Here is a 15,709-nt window from a genome sequence, read left to right on the forward strand (position 1 = left end):
AGGAAAAATTATTATATTGGACTGATAAAAATGAATTCATAACGTATTCCAAAATTTAAAGATATCAAAACGTAATTTATATTTTGTATGACTTGTTTATTCAAAACTCTACTTTTGTCTTCTACAAAAAGGAAATGGGTTTCGAAACAACACGGTATCCTATTCTTTCATTTTTAAAATGCTAATTTCTTGAAGATTGAAGAATCACTTATCCCGAAAAAGGGAAAAACAATCGAATAGTCAAATGACCTTTTGCATTTGTGGTATTGGAATATGAAGAGAATCATTCAAAGATATTGGTCTTGTCCAAGATCAATAATCAGTGAAAGGTTGCATTATTAGCAAGTTGAACAGTAGGACATAGCTTGTAATAGTAAATCACTCCATTCTAAGTAAATTGTTATAGAGATCATATTATCGGACATCTAGGAAAATTATATATGCTGCATACACTTGAATTGCATGTATTGTATATATGTGTATTTACTTGAAAATTTCAGATAACATGCTTATGATTTAAATAATAAATTATGTAAAAAATAAGTAATTTATTTGAGATCAAATGATTTATTTAAAAAATATGAATAATTTCCTTGCATGAACTAATATTATACTATACTATAGATCAATCCGGACATCGATCTCTACATCCATATATATTCCTAGATAATACACGTACACTTTTTTTTTTTGGATGAGTATAGATTTATATGTACATTTTATTAATATTATAATGGTACCACTGAGGAAGTACGAAGTTTGACCAAAGGCCCACCCAAAATCAAATCACTAGACGATAGACCCACCATCACAAATATAAACTATTATTAAAAAAATAAAAAGAAATTCCCGACCAAAAATACAAAAATTCTCCCTTAAAAGAAAAGAATTCGAAGAACTTCGTACCTTGAACTATAAGAAATATAGAATAGAAATAGTATGAGCATTTAATGACACTTGTATCCGAGTCAAAGAACGGCCCACTCACGGCGTTAATGAAGCAGTCAAAAGTCAGCGTAACCAACGGTGATCTCCGCGTCCATCGTGTGACGGAGCATCCGACTGATTCTGTTATCGCTAGAAACCACCTGAGAGAGCGAGCGAGTCAATCCCAGTCAAAGACACATATACCTCTCCTCTCCCCCCGCTCTCTCTCTCTCTCTCTCTCTTTAAAGCAGCAAAACCCTCCTCCTCCCTCTCTCCTCTTTCCTTTCCGTCTTCGTCTTCGTGTTCTTCTTCTTCTTCCGTCAAGTACCAGCATCGATACAGCACATAGAGCGAAATCCAGTGAATCTCTCGTTGGGGAGTGTACATACGGAGGAACACTGCTCCGCACTTCGCTCAAGGATCTTCCCGCGCACGTGTCGCGCGCCTGGGAGTCGGTTGTTATGGCAGAGAGAGAGAACCAACACTTCGGAGCTCTCCGAGCGGAGGATTCTGCCGACAGCAGCTATGAGTCCGCGTCGGAACTGGAGTCGGGGTCTGAATTGGACGATGATCGGGTGCCGGAGTCGGCTACGCTCAGGGAGTCGCGGCGAGGCGAGCTCCGCGGCTCTGGCGGTGGAGATGGCGTGGAGGAGAACGGGAGTGAGTTGAAAACCCTAACCGCGGGATCTCCTGCTCGATTTTCGCAGAATAATCACAGTGAAGGTGACTTACGTGGTTTTTGTCTATTTGAGCTATTCATTTCTAGGTATTTGGTACGGCTTCATTTCTTGCGTTTTTCGTGGATATGTGGCTGAGGTGTTGGTTTCATGGTGGTGTGATCTCGCAGGTTTGCCTGGCCATTCTACTCAGAGAGAAGAATCCGAGGTTAGGAGTTACAGCGACAAGTTGCTCTTCGTTTTCCATTTCCGTTCATTTCTGTGCATCGCCTTTCTTCGCTTGGTAGCACTAAGCTAGTCTTCAGATACTTTCTTTTATTCATATGGATAATGGATAATTTTTTTTCCTTTCCGTCTCTGCTTTGGCTTGTTAATCCGGTTTATCATCCTTTCTTCATTACATTTCTTTCTCATTGGGAAAAATTTGTTTGAATTATGGAGTTCAGAGTGACTTGCATCTCGGTTCGCGTTCAGTTTTTGGTTCATAGACGGAGTTGAAGGTTTGTATGATTCCTGTTTGAGCAGCTAAAGAGCGCAAGGATTAGTCTCTGACGATTAATTGGACTCAATTAGTCTATGATGAATAGTATTTCACCCATTTTCCAGAGCGGGACTCTGTTCTAGAATTTTTCTTTTTCCCTTTTTTAAGCTGCCTCTTAATTTATGTGTTTGACATTTACTGGTAAGGTATCAGGATTTTGTCCCCATTGAACTCCTGGATTTGTAGTTATTTTAATTGAAGCCATCACATAGCTAATCTAGACAACACAAATACACGAAAAACAGAGAGGTTTTCCTTCAGCTTCAGTGATAGGAATGACTCCTATGTAATAGCAGTACATGCAAAAAAATTTCAATAGCCTCTTTTATCCATTGCTCTGCGTCCTCCGCCACTTCAATCCCTGTGCCCATTTTCCAAGACAGTGTACCAATATTAGTTAGAACAAATCAAAACACTTGATTGCTATTCAAATTGATGAATTTTAAGAAGATGATAGACAGTTGAATGGGAAGATGGAGGAGGAAATCAGAGCGTGCATCTGCATCATCTGAGATAGGCGTAATGCCGGCACAATGATCCTGCTTTCATCCACTTTTTTGTTTATCTGTTAGGTAGCTTCAATGTGATTGTTCAGTTTGTAGATTTTATATTAGTTTCGTTTTGCTTCCTTCAGTTACACTTTATTGGCTGGAAAGAGATATACATCATTATACATACATAAACATACACACCCCCACTCCCACCCACACACACACATACATAGAAAAATGCGTACATTCTGTTCATTACCTGCAAGTTTGTCTTAATAGCTAAAATTTGTAGGCAATGGCTATTTTTATGTTACTGAAGCTGTATTCATTAGAAGTTCTCTGTTTATGGTTTGGTACCCAATTTCATGTGTTATGTTTCTTTTTGTCTAATGTAGCATGTAGAGGTCATTATGGTTGCTGAAGCTTGCAAGCTTACATGTAATACGTCTTCAAGTTTTGGACTTCTGTTTCAATGATGGAGCAAGTTACATTGCGTCACCTCCACTTAAGGAGGATAAATGTTTTGCAATAATTTAAGTTTACCAATTCTTGGGCAATGGGAATATAAGGACTATGCAGAATTCCTTTAATTCAAACACTACGAAGACACAGAATCTATCTCTTAGATAGTCTGGCATCTTCAGAAAATGAAGTCTATGAGAATGAGAGTGGTAGATACGATGGTAGAAATTTGAGTGGCTCCAGAAGAGAGATTATATTGAGATGGCTTGTTTGTTTTCGATAGGAAGGTGGATGAATTGAACTTGGATGATATTACAAGGCATGGGAACTTGAGGCAGATATTGTTTGATTGACATGAAAGCTTAATGTAGCAAGCAAAAAATAAACCAACTCTTGAATTATGCATTTGCACTGCACTAGTTTGGCTGCTTTGGTATTACTTTCATTTTATGCTGCATGTCTCTTGTTTTCTTCAGGAGCAAGGCGTGATGTCCAAGCAGGAAGTTATGGCAGGTATTATTGGTCAGGCACTTCAACCCCTGGCCGGTAACCGGCTTGTGTCTTCTGTGTGTCCAACTTCTTCATCAGAAATCTCACCAAGTTCTGTCGCTCAGTCTGTGTCATCAGCTCCCAGAATTGAGAATTCATGCTTAGGAAAAGCAGATCTACGAAATAGTTCTGGCCAGAAGCCTGCATTAACCTTAGCAGCTGTAAAAGCATCATGTGCTGATGGTTACAATTGGCGTAAATATGGTCAGAAGCAAGTGAAAAGTCCTCAAGGGTCCCGAAGCTATTTCAGATGTACATATTCCGAATGTTGCGCCAAGAAGGTTGAATTCTGTGATCAGTCGGGTCATGTACTGGAGACTATTTACAAGAATCAACATAATCATGACCCTCCGAAAAAGGTCAACAATGTGAGACAAAGTAGGATTGTGAAATCTGCTGGACCTGTTGTGGAACATAATGCTAAAGAACATTCTATCCGAGTTCTCAATGGTTCAAATCCGTCGGCATCCTCTGGAGAATCAGTACGAGATACGTCAATGCTGTACGAAGGAAAATCTCAGGATTCTTGTGGCTTTAACGGGAATCCTGGGACTACCACAGAGAAGGAAGAAGCCCTTGGATCAGAGCCAAAACGTAGGCAAGTCTTGTCATATCATTCATGCTCGTAATAGTTTTTCAGAAGCTTCTTGGAAGCATCAGGTGTTAATGGTTTTGTTCTCCTACCTGACGCCCAGGGGGAAGAAAAACAGCTTGTCCCACTCAAGCCCCGTCTTAAAACCCGGGAAGAAACCAAAGGTGGTTGTTCATGCAGCAGGTGATGTGGGAGTCTCAGGTGATGGATATAGGTGGCGCAAGTATGGACAGAAGATGGTAAAGGGAAATCCTCATCCCAGGTGCGTGCTTTTGTCATTTCAGATTCTTATACGTTTCACGTCTTGACTGTATTATTCCTGACAATAGTTGAAGACTTCGTTGACTTAAAGTGTGGAGTTTATTATCCTCGGGGTTAATAGAAGGAAATGGATGACTAATCCTATATTTTAAGTGGTAAAGATTTCTCCAGAATTTTGCCACGCATGAAAAACCGTTTTCTTGGACTTGGACTCTCTGAACAAAGATTTTGTTGGTTGACCATTGGATACGAGGCATATTTTCCTTTCCGTCGTGTTCTCATCAGTATCCATGTGTACTAAGCTTCTTTCTAAAATTAAGAAAAAGAAAAAAATTGTGATTGCAGGAACTACTATAGATGCACTTCTGCAGGGTGCCCAGTCCGGAAGCACATTGAGACTGCTGTTGATAACGCGAGTGCAGTTACCATCACCTACAAAGGAATGCATGACCATGATATGCCCGTCCCCAAGAAGGGACATGGGCTTCCGAGTGGCCCACTAGTGGCAGCCAATTCCCCTGCTTCCCTGTGTAGTTCCCACAATAAAAAACTCCATCAATCCCAAACTCAAAAATCTCCCACTCAGTGGTCGGTAGACAAAGAGGGTGACCTAACAGGGGAGGCGATGGAGCTCGGGGGTGAGAAGGCCATGGAATCAGCCCGGACTCTCTTAAGTATTGGATTCGAGATCAAGCCGTGCTGAATCGACCGTGAGTCCTTCCTTGTCATGGCATGTAAAAAAATGAACAGTCACACTGGGACAGTGTGGATGGCGATGGAGTCAGGTTTGGCTATTTACAAATTTAATTTTGCGCTCTCATTTTCCTGCTCTCCTCTTAATATCCCATCCAGGGGTATTTGTAATTTTGTAGTTTATTATGTGTCAGTTTCTTAGTTTCATTTTTAGTGGCAGAGTTTGTGTATATATAATGGTTCTGTATGCCCTTATTTGAACTTAGATTAGGATTCACGTTGCGTCTCTAGCTAGGGTGCTCAAAGTCTTGAGTTTTGCTAGATAGTTTGCTGGGTTGATATTGCCCTCTCTCTGGAGCAGGTATATTTAGTTTTAGGCCATTTTTACTGAGTTCATCGGCATGAGACATGGTCCCCTATGTGTGCCTGTGGCGAGAGCTGCGATGCTCGATGGGGGAGAGATTTCGTTGGATTTGGAACAAAGTCTGAAGATGGCTGCGACTGCTCTCGGTTTTTTGTTTGTTGGGTGTTAATGTGCGTTGAAGTTTGCATCCTGTGTGTCGGGCATGGCCAACTGCACCATTTTGAATGAACTTTCGACTGGCCAAAAACGAGCAAAACTTATTTTCAACTATTAATATAAGTGGTAAAACGAACAATTAGTTTCCTTTTCTTCGAAAGTCAAGAGAAGCTACCACCGATGGTAAATGGTGCCCGCTCTTTTCAGGCCGAACAACGTGGGCCTCATCTCTCTGTGCCCATAAAGGTGGGTTCCCAACCTCACCCACCCAACCCCCCACCAAAACCTGGGCGTCTTAGAAGCATGGACCTGCACCGTCCTCTCCAGGCCCATCAGCGTTGGAACATGTCCTCAGGCCCAGTACCATGGATCGGCCTCATCCTTACCTCACTCGAAGTGCTCCTAGCATAAGCAAACCTAGGGCCATCCCCTCCCTAGTCAAACATATATATATATATATATATATATATATATATAGATAGATAGATGTACTCCCAATTCATTATCTTTATTATTTATCAAATTTGAAATTTAAAATATCGAGAAAATAATGAACTATCTCATAAAATCTCTGTTTATATATTTTTAAATATTTGAAGAATTACTTTATTAAAAAAACTCAAAAGATCAAGAAAAAATTATTCAAAAACGGAACGTTTTAAAACCATCTGATTGAATTTACCTTGATTATGTCTTCTTTTTAAATGTGAACCATGATATCTAGAAACTCAATTGAAATCCGACTAATCCAATTGAGTCGGGTTCGCTCACTAAGAAATAGAGCTCTCCTAACGTAAATTACTCGCGACCTTACTTAAGCGGAACAAGTTTTGAACCGCTTAAACCACTCCACATTGATTTGATCATGCTTTCATATAGAAATAGGTTTACTTATAAAAGTTGATTGATCATGCTACCATATAGAAATAGTTAAACTTATACAAGATGAGTTAAAATGCTCTTTAACAAAGGAGAAAGTACATCATTTCGTTAGACAGCCGAGTTCCTAAAATCAACGGGAAGCCATTGAGAGTGGGTGTGTGTGCACATGCGAGGTCCTGCCCAACGAACTCATGAAGGGGTCAACCAATCAAAGCAAAAAGACAAAGACCCCACTTCATAATTGCGACATATCACCATAAGAATAGAACAGACTTAGGAGGTGACAGATTTGGGTGATGGCGAAGAACATGTTGCTGCTCCCTCATAACCCATCATGGAATTCAATGGAAAGTATGTCCAACTGCTGCTGCCACCACCCCCACCCCCCCGCCCATTTTAATGGCCCAAGAAAAATAAAGAAAACAACTGCCACTACTATTGCCTCCTACCGCCACCCACCACTGCTGCTGCTGCCGCCCCCAGATCTTAACTATACAGAGAACAGTACAATCAGCTATAAAGCTTTCTTTTTTTCTTTTTTTACTTTTTTTCTCTCCCCCCAGCAGGCTCCGCCCCACACCACAAACAGCATAATCATCACCAACATTTATAACATGCACAATGCTCTCAGCATTCTACAAATCAGGAAATCCACGGGGCACAGAAATTTTGATGATTAAATTTGTTTTTCTTTATACACAAACCTGCTACCATTATAGAGCACTAGGTACACCAGTCAAAGAAGGGTGAAGCTAGATGTCAATCAAACCTGAAGCTTTGATGGCCATTGAATCGCATACATCATAGTTCTTCTGATATGCTCAACTCCTCAATGGCACCAGGAAGCTCGGATCCCACAATCTCATCACCATTCTTGTCTTCAGCTCCGTCCTTCACCTCGTTCTCGTCCTTACTTTCTGATGCAAGTACACATTCCTGGAACCTATAGCAGTTGATGAGATGGTCATTTGTAATTCCAGCCACTTGCATGAAAGAGTAGATGACCGTGGGACCCACGCTCCGGAAACCCCTTCTAACTAGGTCTTTGCTTATCACGTCAGCCTTTGGGGTTTTCACGGGGACCTGTCGAGGGTACCGGAATCTGCTGACTATGGGTTTATAATTGACAAAGCCCCAGATATACTCGTCAAATGACCCAAACTCTTCGATTACCTGGCATCAGTAGAGCCTGCAAAAAGTCAGTTGTAGTTGGGAAGGACACCGAGATGGACTAGAACTTCAGGGACCAAGTTGATACATTGAGGCAATGCAGGAGGCTACTTAAAACTCTGTGCGGGGATGGCTAAAAAGTTGCTTAAGTCTGACATATGACCCACCAAACAAGCAAGCTGGCATTTAAGGAGAGCGGGTCAATAGTATTAGGCACTCGTCAATTAAACAGATGTCAGGCCCAAGCGGGACAAGACTTCGCTCCACTACAAACTAGAGAGAAAAAAAAAAAAATAGAGAAAAAATCAGAGGCACAAGACCATGCTTTCATTTTTTCACAATATTAAGATAAGCAATTCTCAATCATTTTCCTAGCGACTAGCTCCCTAGATCAGACAAAGACAACAAGAGAAAACAGTCAGCTCCCAGCCATACATACAAAAGGACGTGTTGTAACATGTATTCTTTAAGACATTGATGAGGGAGCAATTCTCACATAATAAAACTAACACATACAACTTATGGATGGGGCAGTAGCTCGCCAGACTAAATCAAACAGATCATATAGAAGTTAGAACGGGTAAGATTGGGTTAGTAAGAATTAGCAGATCTACACACATCATATTTATAATACAAGATTAATATGCTTGAACATTCAGATCAGAAGAAAAAAAAGATTACCTTGGTAATTTGACGTGCGTTGTCAATGATAGACCGCAATTTAAGCTCCGATAAAAGAGAACTTGCTGCACTTCCTGGAGCTACTATCTTCTTCTCATTCAATTTTGAAACAGCAATTGGATCAAAATCCATGAAAACTTCCCTGCATCAGGAAAAACCAATTAACATGGGATAGAATTTGAAATACCACTAAAACTGATATAACATAAAAAGCAATACCTAAAAATGTGCCTTTTGCTTAAGATAGCAGGCCATGTAAGTTCAGATAAAGCACTAGAGAGGACAAGAAGCTCAAATAGTTTCCTGCACATGGTAAAAGTTGGGAAGAGAAGATTGGTGAGAGCTGCCAACATTTCAGTCCGAAGGCATAGGAGCAAAACATTCTCGTGGTAACGTACTTGTCATCATGTACTGGAACTCCCCATTCTTCATCATGAAAAGCCACATATAATGGATCTGGCATGCACAGCAATTTGAGAATCAATCAATAGCTATTCATATGATCGATCATTGTCACAGCCATTCAGAATCTAGGATCTAACCAGTAAAATCTAGTCCAAACTTTCTCAAACTTTCCCAGGGTAGGTGAATAATGAGCCAAAATGATAAATTAACAAATCTTAAGGCTAAAAATCACAAGTTAATTTTACAAGAGGTGCTACCAAGTCGCAATTAGGAAAAAGAATGCAGAATGAATACATTTGATTAAAGGCACTACTCATGAGCAGCTCCATCAGTCATGGAACAAAATTGAAGACAACAACATGATGCAGGCCATCTGAGATAAGGAACAGTACTGTGCAAGTTCAACAACCGACATTATTTATTTGCATGCTGAAAGCAGTACAGATTAATGCCGCGACTGGGTAAAATATTGCCAAGGACAGGAGGTGCCCTTCTGTTTATAGCTGGGTTCTTAGTTCTCAAGTATCAAATGATGATCTGCAGGCAATGTCTCAAGTCAAGTGACTGAATTTCAAAACAAAAATTACGATCCACATGCCATGCCAAGGCATGTGTGCCTGCAATATCCTAGATTTACCGTATGACACTCTGAGAGTAACATATTAAGTTGCAACGTGCCATCTGAAAGCGGAAATTTCAAGGCATGCATTCCTCAACAATACTTCCTATTGTGCACATAAGACTATTATCTCCCTGTTTACTAGCCTCTATATATACTATATCTTATCCATGTCAATTGCACCAGGAGAATCAATCATAGCTCTCAGCAAGAATAAAACAACTGACTTAACCTGTATTTGGAGTTACCCATGCACACTTCTTCATCTGAACACCAAGTGATGGGGGAGAGTCCAACCCGAAATCGAGGCCGCCATCCGAAACGACACTTCTTGACTTTGACAGGTGAGGCTTCCTCCTAGATACGCAGCTGATAGACCGTATCAGCCTCCCAGTGGATGCCCGGCTTTGAAATGAATCCGTTGAGGCATCAGAAGAGCATGATGCATTCAAGGACAAGTTTGACTGCAATAACTGCTCATGCCGCCGAAGTACAGAGTGTAACTTGGGAGAGGATATAGTAGTAACAGTGCTAGATTGATTTCCTTTGTCCTCAGACATTTTACCCTGTTCAGGAGATCTATCAATCTTTCTTAGTGGCTTCGAGGCAGGTCTCCTAGAACCCAATGAGCCCGCCTTGTTCCCAGTTGGTCCCAGCACAGGTCTGGACTCGGAATCAGCTACATTCATTGACCTTACTCTGGGAGCTCCAGACATGACTAAGAAACTCACAATTATCTCAAAAAGCTTCCAAATAGATCTCTGACTCCTACCCTCACAAGCTCAAATTTCATGAAGTTTCCCCAACCAAAATTCCAAGGATCATCGGAAACCCAGCTGGAGACTCAACTTGAAACCCCATCGCATATTTCAAGCATCATACTTAGCTCAAAACCCTAGATATGTGAAAGGTCACCAAAATATTCCTCTAACAGCAGATACATTTGACTGAATTGACCTCATATCTTCGAAGCTAGATCTCTTCTAAATCTCGTAAGCTTGTAGAACAGAACTAGCTACCGTCAACTTTAAATCCCAGTACTTAACCTAACAGTAACATGAAACCTCAGAATCACCTCACACAAACAACATACTGAAACCTAGAGCTTCCACACTTGAAGAACTTGAAATCATCCAGACCTGGAGAAGCAATCAAAGCACATTACGTGCACCTTTTAACAACCAACCTTCGCGGTCTCCACTGATTGAACACGTCAAATCCGACTGGAAAAGGAAAGGGGAGAGAATTTTATCGTAACACAGAGATTCCATCGCACATTGGAAGGAGTGACTGTTACCACTCGAGAGCATGGATTATAAAGCTGACACACTTCTCTGCGATTCTCATGCTCGAGAGAATTGGGAGGAAATTGTCGCTCTCACTCTCCCGGAAAATGCAGGAACGGGTCGAACTGATGGGGAAGCTCGAAGATGAGCTTCGATCTATGGCGAGCACGAGCGCTTTCTCTCTCTCTCTCTCTCTCTCTCTCTCTCTCTCTCTCTGTGTGTCTGAGGTGTGAACTTGGACTGTGGAGTGGAGAGAGAAATGGAAGAGCCAATTAGGAGACGGGGGAGACAGAGAGGGAGGGTGTCGGGGAAGATTGGGTTTTTCTTTTTGTTTAGTTAATTGCAATTTTGACCCCCATACTTTCTCTTCCATGTCATTCGCCCCCAATGCTTTCAGGCCTCTCAGATTAGGCCTCATAATTTTTGTTTGGCCTCTCTGCCAGCATTGCTAAAACCCTCCTAGCCTAGCAAAATCCCATTTGAAAAACCAAGTGGCAACCTTAAATTAAGGTTTGAGATTTGTCGCCATTCAATGGCATTTGTGTAAGGCCTTTGGAATCGACAAACATCACTATTGTCTTTCTCAACTCTAGTTTACTCGTAATAAAATGATGAGCTTAATATCTTATTCTCGCTCTATTTATAGAGACTTGGATCTAATCAATTAGATCAAAGCATTTCAACAATCTGGCAATGCCTAATATGTCATCGTATGTATTCTTTCTTGGTGCACGTGCATATGTAAAATCTTTCTTGTGTGCATAGACAGTAGTTTCCAAGCATCATCTCTGATGCAGAGGTTCTCTCGCAAAGCTCAATGGTGAAAATTGGTCCGACAGTTTAGAGAGGCAGGGACTGGCCTCTTAAAGGAAGAGAATAAGCTTCCAATCTCGACGGTGGTACCATTTTTTCCAGCGGCAAGTGATCAATCAGCTTCTGACTAATCAACCAGGAAACCTAATAACTTGCCCGCAGTCAAGATTAGTAGGCTTAGAGCAACTGATTGATTAGAAGGGCTCAAAGTGGTCCAGAAGTTGATAAAATCACGCATTCATGTGCTCAAAGAGAAATGCAACTGCGCAAAGACGAGAAAGACAATGTCAAAACTAAAGGGTTCAACCATGATCTGTATTTTACCCAAGAGGAAGACCAAGTGCAAGCACTGACGGGGTCCAATTTCAAATATTTATAGCATGCCAAAACATACCATTGCCATTGTCTTTCCCAAGGGGGAGGGAGGCAGGGAGGGAGAGAGAAGCTACAAATCTTAAGCAAGTTGCTATGCCTAAGCATTCTCACTCACAGCCGAGCCTTTGTGTGAATCAAAACCTCAAGAAGATTGGTGCAGCCACCCTACTTCATAGGAGCCGGAAATGACATCTGCTAGCATCAATATGAAGTGTTAATATCTTAGGAATTCCAGTTTGGAAGAATGCACGGTGTATGAAGTAGAACGGTCATGTTTATACAACATCATTCCAGAGAGCGATGGTAAAAATGCTGGGTAAACATGGGGAAACCCATCTTAGAAAAATATCGAGGTAATAAACATAGTCAACCAGGCCATTGGACGGGAGCTCCACCGAAATTCCCCACCCCCAACCCAATAGTTAGGTTTTGTAACATATATACCTAAGGTAGGGAAGGAAAACTCACCCCAGCAAGCCCCTGCCATTCCAGGTTCTAGGTGTCACAGTTAGGTTGATCATCGTGCCTTGCCTCACAGCTGTTACGGCAACTGCACGGCCTTGATTTGTCTGAGCCACAGAAGCAAGTCTTTGCAGCAAACTATCTCCAGCTACTACATCCCCAAATTTCACGATTTGATCTCCAAGCTGCAAACCATCCTCTGCAGCTGGAGAGTTTTCAGCAATTTCATCAACTATTGCAAAGGGTCTGGACACTATGACATCCGCATCCATATCACCAGCAGAATACATTGATGCATCATCATGGGATGATGCAGTTGCATTGACAGTAGTGTTATTGTCCAAGCCGGAACCATCACCTTGCAGAGAAGAGAAAGGATAAGAAACCAACAACAAAGCACAGCCATTCATTTCATGGAAGATGTGAAGTTATTGTAAAAGGATTAATTTAATGTAGTCCAGCAGCAGGGGGGTTTTGATAAAACACACAAATGTATTCATTGAATTATAGAGATATGCTTATACACACACACACACACACACACAAAAGAGAAAAGGATTCCTGATCGAGTGAATACAGTGTAATATAGTTTATGTATTAACTAATTAGCTGCTTACCTGGTTCTTTGGCTATCGAAGATTTTGGAGCATGTCTGGCAGAATGCAGGACCTGTATATTCTCATTAATTTTATTGGTGATCTGCTGGTGATCATTGCGTAGCTCTGTCATCAGGAGAAGATAACAAACTGATGAAGGACCAAGAAAATACAGCATACTTCTGTGAGTGTAGCGTAGAAGCAGAAGTAGGGTCTCAAGAAATGTCCACTCTATGGCACACTTCAGCAACCAGTATTACAAGGTAGAAGTCTCTGCCCTCCCAACCAATTCATTCTCCATGAAAATATTGAAGGACATCAATTCAATTGCACACACTTTGAAATATTCATTCATCTGAAGTTGCAAAAGCAAAACTCACTCCACATTAAGATAACAACTGCTGAATAAGGTAGTCTAATAAAGCTCCATACATGATAACAAGTTCTGATTTTCCGTATTCGAAAATGAAACAATGGCTACACCTACACTACAATCGACACGGATACCATCTCAGTGATATTATATACCAGTATTTGGTTTAGGTTGGAATTAAAGTCTGATAGGGAACAACAGTCGTATGAGATTATCTCAACTACTGGTTTTACAAAAGCAATAAACCAAAAGCAATGTGCCCAATTTGTCGAGAGAACAGCGAATGCTGAGCCCTTTGTTCAGTATTCATGAATCCAGAAATGGAATGCCAAAATCTGATATCACCAACTCCGACATGCTAACAATTGACTGATCAAATCTATTCATCGGAGTAATAGCACGAATTCCATACCAGAGAGACGGCGACGCTCCGCTCTCACGACTGGAATGTCAATGCCCGCCCGAGGGAATCCCTGCCAACAACAAAGCCCTAAGCTGAGACAAAAGCTTACGAGCAAACTCCCTCAGCCTCTGCTAGAAGACAGAGCATCTGAAACCCACGGGCAGGTTTCCAGCTGAAGCTGGTGAATTGAAGGGATTGACGTCAAGAAGGAAGTAAATAGAACGAAGAGAGAACGATTCTCAGGTTACCTCAGCATCGACGAGGTTTCCGGTGAGACCGGGGCCGCCGGGTTGAGTGAGGCGCTCGATGATAGCGTTCATCTCCGACTCGATGGCCGTCCTCTTCTCCATCAACTCCATCGTCTCTCCCTTCAAGTTCGTCGCCACCATTTTCGCATTCCTCGCCTCACCGCCACCTCTTCCTCCTCCTCCTCCTCCTCCGTCAACTTTCGAAGCTTCTTCCTTGCCTTGAACTGAAGTCAGCCAACGGAGCACGGTGGTGACGGTGACGCAATAACTATTGGTGTCGGATCGGGAATTCGTGTGAGGGCGTGCGGGACATGGTTCATGATCCGATGACTATTGGGCCTTTCTGATGCAGCGGGCCGGGCTGGCGGCCCACTTGACCGGCCTAGTGCCGGTCCAGTAGTAGAAACAAGTATATGCATGTTGGTTTATAAATACCACATTGTCAAAATTCACTTTCACATGCACTTCCCGTACTGATTGACGACGACTAGTATATTATTACACATGTATTTTCTTTGCTTGTTCAACCCAAGAGCTAGTAGAATTTATCATATTTGTACCAAAACTAAGAACTTTGATTTCAATTGATACCGAAACCTCAAATACTCAGGACCGAGGGAAGTTCTATGGCTTCGGACGTGAGGATCCCCTCCCTTTGGATTATCGTGAGCTAGTATGAAACAGTCTCGAACTATACTGATTAAGACTGTGTTTGCATTATCGGAGAGATGGGCACGAAATCGATCGCTGGTGGTCCTGATTAAGACTGTGTTTGCATTTGTGTATTAGCTAGTAGAAATGTAAAGGTGCAAGATGGTTCTGTTGAAAAACACTGCATGCGTATGATATTTTCAAGGAAGATGATGTAAAAAAGGGGTGATTTGAACCTTCCAAGTGGATTCGTAATTCAATTGAACCGCATGTGATCATAGGGGTTAGATGGCAATTATAAGACTCGGCAAGGAAGTGAAGTTGATTAAATATAGATGAAGCCATGCTTCGCCCATGGGCCACGTAATGGGCAGTTTTTAGGGTAACCACAGAATGGACAGTTCCGATGTCACTGTTCTCCACCCATAGAATAAAAAATTATATAGGAGTAAATATCAATTTAATAATTTCCACATGAAAAATTATCGTAAATTGATCGATTAAGAAGGTTATATATTCGTATAATTTATAAACCTGATATATATATATATATATGTGTGTGTGTGTATATATTTATTTATTTATGGGCCAATATATTCCGACCAGCCAGGACAAATTACGGGCTGATATTAATTATTCTTATAAATCAAGCGACCTTGTGGATGCCGTCAACTGCTTAGCAGAAAGAAAGTAATCACAGTTTAATCAAAGCACGACAAACGCTAATTAACTAATTAGAATGATGAGGGGCGTGTGATATAATTAATGTGAAGGTTCCCTACCGTTAAAATGTAAGGTGATTGCTTGCAGTGTCGAAGCTCCTCACAATGGACTGGAATGGATGATCATAGCATAGAGATAAGGTGTCATAAGAAACATGTCACGTCATGGCAGGAGCAATGGGCACTAATCTGATGGTCATTTAAAGAAAAATAGATGGTTTGCAGGTGTACTGGCTCGGATTTAGCCTTTTATATAGAGATACGGTTTGCACAATATCGTGTTAGAAAATTCTAGACAAATAGAGATACG

General features: G+C 41.3%; 3 protein-coding genes across 3 annotated transcripts; 1 reads left to right on the forward strand and 2 right to left on the reverse strand.

Moving 5' to 3' along the window:
- The first annotated feature begins 734 nt into the window (after nt 1–734).
- On the forward strand, nt 735–5,744 carry LOC116199460 (probable WRKY transcription factor 32). The gene is made up of 5 exons (XM_031529811.1): nt 735–1,650; nt 1,775–1,812; nt 3,575–4,245; nt 4,343–4,501; nt 4,846–5,744. Exons 1-5 carry the CDS (start codon nt 951–953, stop codon nt 5,201–5,203), a joined length of 1,926 nt encoding a protein of 641 aa, XP_031385671.1. The 5' UTR covers nt 735–950; the 3' UTR covers nt 5,204–5,744.
- A 937-nt stretch (nt 5,745–6,681) lies between these two features.
- LOC116199784 lies at nt 6,682–12,103 on the reverse strand. The gene is made up of 6 exons (XM_031530273.1): nt 11,964–12,103; nt 9,703–11,831; nt 8,845–8,902; nt 8,666–8,749; nt 8,447–8,588; nt 6,682–7,768 (listed from the first exon to the last, which is right to left on the reverse strand). Exons 2-6 carry the CDS (start codon nt 10,184–10,186, stop codon nt 7,397–7,399), a joined length of 1,140 nt encoding a protein of 379 aa, XP_031386133.1. The 5' UTR covers nt 10,187–11,831; nt 11,964–12,103; the 3' UTR covers nt 6,682–7,396.
- LOC116199785 (26S proteasome non-ATPase regulatory subunit 9) lies at nt 11,855–14,281 on the reverse strand. The gene is made up of 5 exons (XM_031530274.1): nt 14,027–14,281; nt 13,788–13,848; nt 13,024–13,128; nt 12,413–12,764; nt 11,855–12,136 (listed from the first exon to the last, which is right to left on the reverse strand). Exons 1-5 carry the CDS (start codon nt 14,165–14,167, stop codon nt 12,115–12,117), a joined length of 681 nt encoding a protein of 226 aa, XP_031386134.1. The 5' UTR covers nt 14,168–14,281; the 3' UTR covers nt 11,855–12,114.
- Between the last annotated feature and the right edge of the window lie 1,428 nt (nt 14,282–15,709).

The sequence above is a fragment of the Punica granatum genome, chromosome 3, assembly GCF_007655135.1.
Source record: "Punica granatum isolate Tunisia-2019 chromosome 3, ASM765513v2, whole genome shotgun sequence".
NCBI classification, from domain to species: Eukaryota; Viridiplantae; Streptophyta; class Magnoliopsida; order Myrtales; family Lythraceae; genus Punica; species Punica granatum.

Excerpts from the sequence above, each read along its gene's own strand:
- LOC116199460 (XM_031529811.1), top strand. The coding sequence starts at position 951 with ATGACACTTGTATCCGAGTCAAAGAACGGCCCACTCACGGCGTTAATG. Across the intron at positions 4,246-4,342 it reads GGATCAGAGCCAAAACGTAG|GGGGAAGAAAAACAGCTTGT; the intron begins GCAAGTCTTGTC and ends CCTGACGCCCAG. Across the intron at positions 4,502-4,845 it reads AAGGGAAATCCTCATCCCAG|GAACTACTATAGATGCACTT; the intron begins GTGCGTGCTTTT and ends TTGTGATTGCAG.
- LOC116199784 (XM_031530273.1), bottom strand. The coding sequence starts at position 10,186 with ATGTCTGGAGCTCCCAGAGTAAGGTCAATGAATGTAGCTGATTCCGAG. Across the intron at positions 8,750-8,844 it reads GTTCCAGTACATGATGACAA|GAAACTATTTGAGCTTCTTG; the intron begins GTACGTTACCAC and ends TACCATGTGCAG. Across the intron at positions 8,589-8,665 it reads AGCAAAAGGCACATTTTTAG|GGAAGTTTTCATGGATTTTG; the intron begins GTATTGCTTTTT and ends TTCCTGATGCAG.
- LOC116199785 (XM_031530274.1), bottom strand. The coding sequence starts at position 14,167 with ATGGTGGCGACGAACTTGAAGGGAGAGACGATGGAGTTGATGGAGAAG. Across the intron at positions 13,129-13,787 it reads GGAGCGTCGCCGTCTCTCTG|AGCTACGCAATGATCACCAG; the intron begins GTATGGAATTCG and ends TCCTGATGACAG. Across the intron at positions 12,765-13,023 it reads TTCGATAGCCAAAGAACCAG|GTGATGGTTCCGGCTTGGAC; the intron begins GTAAGCAGCTAA and ends CTTCTCTGCAAG.